The sequence below is a fragment of the Ptiloglossa arizonensis genome, chromosome 6, assembly GCF_051014685.1.
Source record: "Ptiloglossa arizonensis isolate GNS036 chromosome 6, iyPtiAriz1_principal, whole genome shotgun sequence".
Classification (NCBI taxonomy): domain Eukaryota; kingdom Metazoa; phylum Arthropoda; class Insecta; order Hymenoptera; family Colletidae; genus Ptiloglossa; species Ptiloglossa arizonensis.
In genome coordinates, this window is record NC_135053.1 from 26,298,680 (window position 1) to 26,306,034 (window position 7,355).

At 41.8% G+C, this 7,355-nt stretch overlaps 1 protein-coding gene across 1 annotated transcript; it reads left to right on the top strand.

Moving 5' to 3' along the window:
- Positions 1-493: 493 nt before the first annotated feature.
- Positions 494-6,128, top strand: Snrnp-u1-70k (small ribonucleoprotein particle U1 subunit 70K). The gene is given in 9 exon segments (XM_076314220.1): positions 494-759; positions 908-1,090; positions 1,191-1,253; positions 1,328-1,409; positions 1,692-1,736; positions 1,739-1,765; positions 4,067-4,307; positions 4,482-4,834; positions 4,918-6,128. Coding segments are annotated over 9 exon segments (1,302 nt in total). The 5' UTR covers positions 494-615; the 3' UTR covers positions 5,082-6,128.
- Positions 6,129-7,355: the final 1,227 nt, after the last annotated feature.

The following is a 7,355-nucleotide window of genomic DNA, read 5'->3' on the forward strand; positions in this document are numbered from 1 at the left end:
GGATGCGCGATTCTTTGTTAACTTTAAACGGTAAAAACAATAATAACGTACATAATTGTACCTTACAAATTAGGCGAGCCTACGTTTTCATAAACTTTTTCTTCTCGTTTCGCGTTTCTCCGATGCTTTTGAAATTTATTTATCAAAACCGGATGCACGCTATAAAGTATCTCGTTAAGAGGTTACGGACCGTGGTTTTCGGTTGATGTAATTTACGCATGCGTAATGTTGCGGCAACCCAAAGTGAACGGATAGTTGGCAAAAAAGGGAGAAAAAGGGAAATACAGCGATGCAATGTGCATTGCGTTCTTAGACGCAAAAGTGGAACGCAAATTTTCGATCGATGAGTAACGAGACTCGATGTTCGATCGCAATCTTCTGGTGGCCGAGTTCGTCCGAGAGATGTCGTCACGATCTTCTTTACGAAACGGACGTCTCTAGGTTCGATGAAACTTTACCGACTCGGTAGAGGTCAGCAGAGGCTCTTCGAACCGTAAAATGTTGGCAACGTTGTCGCCATTTTGTAATGGTGTTTGGTACGCAAAGATGCCGTGTGTCTCGATGATTTTCTTGAATTGAGAAAAGAAGTGTTACGTTTGCCTTGTACCTGAGAAAATGACGCAGTTTCTGCCGCCGAATTTGTTAGCTCTGTTCGCTCCGCGGGATCCTATACCGTATTTACCACCCGTTAGCAAGCTCCCGCACGAGAAGAAGAATGGAGGCTATATCGGCGTTGGAGCATTCCTTAAATATTTTGAGGTAATAAAAGTGCATACGTGATCCGTTCGATGTGCTCGTCGTCGAAATTTGTTTTCCAAGCAACGTAGATAGTTGGAAGTAACGCGTTTCGAGTGTTCGCCGAACGTTCCGCGCGATCGAAAGAGGAAATAACGTATATTTGATACAGGATCCCAAAGATACACCACCACCGGTACGCGTGGAAACTAGGGAAGAACGTCTCGAGCGTCGAAGGAGGGAACGTGCGGAGCAAGTGGCGTATAAACTAGAACAGGAAATCGCTGTATGGGACCCTGCTGGCATTCCGAATGCGACAGCGGACCCCTTCAAGACACTTTTTGTAGCTCGAATAGTAAGTATCGTTTCGAATACAGTTTTAGAAATATGGTTTATCGTCGCTTCGTTGCTCGATAAAGAATCGATCGGTCTAAATATCTATATTTTCTTTCTAGAACTACGATACGTCCGAATCCAAACTTAGGAGAGAGTTCGAAGTATACGGTCCGGTAAAAAAGGTAAGCGGGCGAAACCGCTCTTCGACTTTTCTCCTTCGAGTGTCTGCTGTCGCTGAGACTGTTTAACTTTTCAGATAGTGGTAACTCACAATGCAATAAATGGCAAGCCTAGAGGATATGCTTTCATTGAGTATGAGCACGAAAGAGATATGCACTGTAAGTAAAACCCGAGAAACGTAATCCCTTCTTGAGAACCTCGGCGAGTCCATAGTCTGGAATTTCACCTTACTTAGCGTCACTTCCAGCTAGATATAGTGGGGCAGGGCTATAGTTAGGCTACCCATTTTCATTGGTACTAAACCAGACGGTACGGGGGGTCCCGCCATACATCCATGCAGGATTACCATTCTGTAAATGCATATATGGTAAACGAATCAACTGAAAAAAGAAATATTGGCTGTCTTGATTAATGCAGTTTTTATCTTGTTCTTGGTACAGCGTGGCGGCCGCTGCCGGCAACTAGTGCCGTTCACTATTCCATGCAAAATCCCTGAACCTGCCTGATATGATAGGTTTGTATGTGTGGTAAGATCCAACATACAACAACGTTTGTTAGCGTCTATGCTTACCCTATTTATCTTGTCTGATTTTGTTAAACTTGCGATTCGAGTACACCCCCCACCGGGGGTAGTCCATAGGCATGGCCGCACTCTTAAAGTGTTGGAAGTCGGGAGTCCTTCCGATTGCTAATTTTTGGGCTGAAGTTTTTTTTATTTTCAACAACACGGTTTGCAAAAGTTAGCATTCTACATTGAAATTGATTGGTGGGCTTTTAGAAAAGAAGGTTCAGGGACACGCTCTGCAAGCAATTAGATTTTGCGCTTGTACGTAAAGTTAGATCACACAAGCATCGTAATCGAGCTACACGTAGGAAATACTCAAATATCTTCGAGTAAAATTTAACCGCATTTTCTGTCAAAATTCAATTAACTGTTACGCATCACTAGGTAATACGGCATACGGCATACTCTAGCACATCATGGTTGTAGCACCTATAATTTTTTTTACAATGGGAGTACTATCATCTACTCGTAGATCAAGCTTTACTCATTTGAAATACTCGACGCGGAAATATGTACCAAGCGAATATCGGGCACCGTATGGGCTCTGTAAGAAACGAAATATTTTCTCGTTAGGTCTAGTACCAAAATGCATGTTCCAAACTGATCGATTATTGTTTCTCGAGCATCTTACTTCGCCGCTCTTTCCGTTTTAATCGAAATCTTAAAATAGCTAGTTATCATCTTACTCGGAGGGTCATCCAATCATTCTACTTCGATCGATTATTTACATTCAAGTCCTTGAACATATCAATTTCGATATAGAATACTAATTTGTCCTAACAGTCTGATTATTCGGGTTTTCATCTGAAATCAGTTAGTTTCTTGGATAGCGTGCATAGACGAAACTAAAGAAATATACCGAAAAGAGAAGAAGCGTGTACGTTGAAAAAATTATAATAATTTTTTGCCGTGCAAACAAAGTTCCCCGTGTAAGATGAAAAAGAATAACGAAAGTACAGAAAATTAACGGAAAAAGAATTCGTCTTAAAGTTACGTTAAATTTTAATGTATAACTAGAGCACAATGTAAATCTAAACTATAAAGTATATACGATACTTGCGCACACGGTTTGGTCGTAAGTAAAAAGAAACAAAGCGCACCAGGTAAATGAAAAGTAAACTTCTTCGGAGATTGAACGAACATATGAAGACTGGGCACCTTCCCAATGAATAGCATACGCGCTGGCCTACTCTATGCTCGCGAGTCTCTTACGAGTTCATTTCACGATTAAAAGTACTTCTAAGATTTGTGTTAACTTCCGTACGTAAGTAGCCGCGGTAGGTATTTTTGTATCTGCTATACTTTTTGAACTTTACAAACTTGTAGATTTAAGGTACCGAAAAATTCCGTACATTTTATTACTGATTCATGGCCCGCGAGTGTAACGTAGAACTTGTGATTTTATACGGTTAAATGGTGATCCGCCGCGGTACGCGACAGCGGTCTTTCCGCTACAAATAATACTGATCGCAATTCCAGCCCATTGTATCTACACGCTTCGTACGTTTCACCCAACTCGAAAACACGAAACGGTTTCAACGTTTACGGTTTACCTTTAACCGCGAATACAAAAATTATCATCAACGACGAGCCTAACGCAAGGATATTCGTTTCGTCACCGGTACGTGCTCTCGCATTTTACTTTATAAAATAACGTGCGTTGCAGTCGGTACGGACGTAATCAGGAATAACATGTGCCGATACCTTATGACCCTAATCATCTCCGCGAAAATCGTCACGATTACCAGCTTGAATGATCTTGTCGACAAGCACCACGAAACACAATCAAAATAGAAATCGTACCGGTAAACGCGTTCATGTGTAGGCGTTCGCCGCGAGTACGCATCGCTCGGTACTCGATTTTCTCGTTTGTGTTTCCGCGATCGAATTCTCGGGATGTCCTTGCTGTATTCGCTGTTTCTACATTTCTCGCGCGTTCCGTGATTTCTCGAAATTACAGAACTCGTACAAAAAAAAAAGAAAAGAAAAAAAGAAAAAAAAAAAAAGTAAAAATATTCATTTTGTCGAAGCGTCGGTTGTCTTTTCACAAGGCGTTTTCCTAGTCGCGACGTTCGCTCGAGAATGAAAAAAAAAAAAAAAAAAAAGAAAGAAAAAGCCATTGAAGTAATTTCAGAACAGTATTTTCTGTCATCTCAGATTTATTTCCCTGAGATATAGAAGTCCCATAGTGTACTCTAATAGCGAGTATGGGAACGCGAACAGTTGATAATTTTCAATCGGTACTTTTAGCTGCGTATAAGCATGCGGATGGTAAGAAAATAGATGGTCGCAGAGTGTTGGTCGACGTGGAACGAGCAAGGACCGTGAAAGGATGGCTTCCTCGAAGGCTCGGCGGTGGTCTCGGTGGAACGAGAAGAGGTGGGCCTGACGTGAACATAAAACACTCTGGTCGCGAGGATAATGAAAGAGAACGAGAACGGTACCGTTTGGAACGGGAGAGGGAGAATTCTGGACGCCTTGACAGAGACAGGTAACTTTTAACCTTGCGTATTTTCAAATTACAAAGTGGATCGAACCGCGCTAACTTTTGCTATGAACGATCCGTTGAACGTTGTCGATTCATCGATAATATTTTCCTAAAGATTCTTGTTACGCGCTTTCAAGTACGAGTACGTAATTCGAATATTAACGTTTGCCTTTGCAGAGATCGCGATCGACTGGACAGAGAGCGCAGAAGATCGCGCGATCGAAAAAGAAGATCGAGAAGCAGATCGCGCGATCGAAAACGCAGACGGAGCCGCGATCGTTTACCCGATCCGGACATCGAAGAGATACAAAGGGACGAAAGACCTCGCGACAGGAGAGACCGCGAACGCGATCGCGATCGCGATCGGGATCGTAAGAGAAGGCGCTCGAGGAGTATCGAACGCGATCGCGACAGGGATCGCAAGAGAGATAAACGCGATCGCGACCGTGAACGCAGAGACAGGAAAGATCGAGGCGATCGCCAAGACGAAGACACGAAAGAGATCCGAATTAAAGAGGAGCCTTTGGATGGTACGGCTTTCGAAAACTTTTCTCGAGATCACGGATCGACGATCGTTTCGCACGAAACTAATCGTTCCGATGAACATTTTCAGATTATCCTGACTACAGTAACACCTTCCAAACGTCAGGATCGTACTTCACGGCTGTAAAATACGAAGACGACAATGAGCAAGAAGTGGAAGAGAAATACAGAATTCCAGAAGGTCGTCCAGATCCCCCTCCCTACAATAATTACGATTCCGTACAAGATTATTGATCTCGATAATATTTCGTATAACGTTCTTTTTCGTTACCACGCACGGTGAATTTAACGCAGTCGTCAATAACGTATTGTATTTCATATTGTTATTAGTGTAATACCGAATTCGACCTTATCGAGTATCTAGTCGTTGTATAATTCACAGCGACTGGATATTCAATAAGGATATTGCAAGGTAAGCATGTACGGAATATCGACTTATACGTTAAACGCAATTGTATTTCTGCCACGGTTAAATTTCAAATTTTATATATTTATGGTTGATACGAGAGCGACGACTCTTGGAAAATTAATTTAAACGTTCCGAATATTATTAGATATACGTTTTCGAACAATCGAGTTTTATCGTAGCGATCTAAAGAGAACCTTGCAATATGGAATTGAACGGTTCGTAAGCACGTTCGAACATTATTACCGCTGCTATAATTTCAGCATTCTTCGTATGTGTACATAAGCATATACAAACGTATTGCATGAATTTGATCCTTTCATGACTGCTGAATGTATATTTATATATATATATATATATATACGAATAAAATAAACTACACAATTAATTTGTTAGCTACCTTGGTGCGGTGATTTTGGTTCGTATCAAGACGTCGATTGTAAAGTTCGGTAGGCGAATGCGCGTGTAAAAATTGTTTTCGTAACTTTCCGCAGTGTTCTTCGCAGCTGGTAATTATCGCTCGGTTCGAGTCGGACGGTCAACCAAGTTGCGCTGAATCGCTTTAATCGTTTCGACGTTCAAAGCTGAGATGGATTATTTGCGTTAGCCGTGTTAACGTACTCGCGTACGTGTACCGGACGTTGCTGTATCGAGCGAGAGTTATTTTTTGTTATCTTTACCGTAAACGGTCGGCTCAACGCGTATTAACTGGACCAAATCATTCCGGTCTCTTACCTGTGTACGCGATGTCGATACAAGGCGTAAAAATAGTGGAAACTTTTCAGAAAATCCATCTCGACGATAAAATCACTGTACTCTGAATAAATTTGAGGAAATGAAAATAAAAGTGGTCGATTGTATCCGGTGCAATGTTACACGTATAGCGTAAAATTTATTTCGGTCGACGAAAAATCTCGTTTGAAATTTGCCGCCCAAAGAACGGTTTCGCTCGATTGGTTCCAACGGATATACGATATCTAGGTACAATTCCAAATATTTCCATATTTTAGGTTCATTTTGGTGTTCAAATTAATTGGTTGCCGTACCGAGTAGAATCGAGATCGCGTTTCAATTATTGCTTGAATTTAACGAACGAAATAAATATTTAGAAACGGTAAATCAAACATCCTGCGATCGTTTCAATTCTTTTCAATTCCGATCGACTACTCTATTTATCGCGATTGTTGTTATTTTATTTTATTTCATTACGAATACTCTGTACTCGAATTAATTTAAAAATTCAAAAATTACCGCTCAAACGTTGATTCGATCGGCACGGAATGGTACACGATTGCTCGTTTGACTCCGGAAGAGACGCTGATGGTATTGCTACGAGAATTGTAAAACGGTGTAACGAAATTTTTGCCGTAATCGAACAGGATGATTCGTAACGTTGGTTTTCCATGCGCCGGAGAGACTTGGGTAAATACGTAGTGCGTAATTATTATTTCCGTTTCCTCGCGAAAATATCCAGACGCTTTCGAATACGTTATTTTTCGATCTAGCACCGAAATCGATAATTCTTTGGAAAATGTAAAATCGTCGATCTTTGATTTTGGTTTCGTTTTCGTTGTTATCGATGTCACGCCACGATAAAATGCTCCGCGTAGTGTGCGTTAATAACGCGTTTGCGGGCATTGGACGTTAAACGCGCGAAAGTAGAAAAATATTAGGAGGTTATGTAATTGTCAAAAACGATGCAAACCTTTCGTCGATGTTTGCGAAGGGTGATTGAACGAAAAAATCGAGAAGTAGGTATTTCCAAAAGCTCCGGAGATCGATCTCTTCGTTTAATTTGGAAAACTACGGTTTATCGTTGGACGAAGGTGGTACGCCGGCTATCGGCCGAGAACGCGTTCATCGGTTCATCGCTCGGTGGCCGTGAGATTATCGATCGAGTAGCGTCAGGGTCCGAAGATCGAGAGGGCGATTCGTCGAAACACGGATCGATTAAAAGCGTTCGGTACCTCTTCGGAAGCGGCAGACTCCGAGCAGTGGATTAAGCGCGCGTTCTCCGGAAATTACATTCCATTCGCGCTAACTTCGAATTGCTTCTGATTCGACTATCGTCGTCCAGCCTATCGTTCGCCAAATTGCGCGGC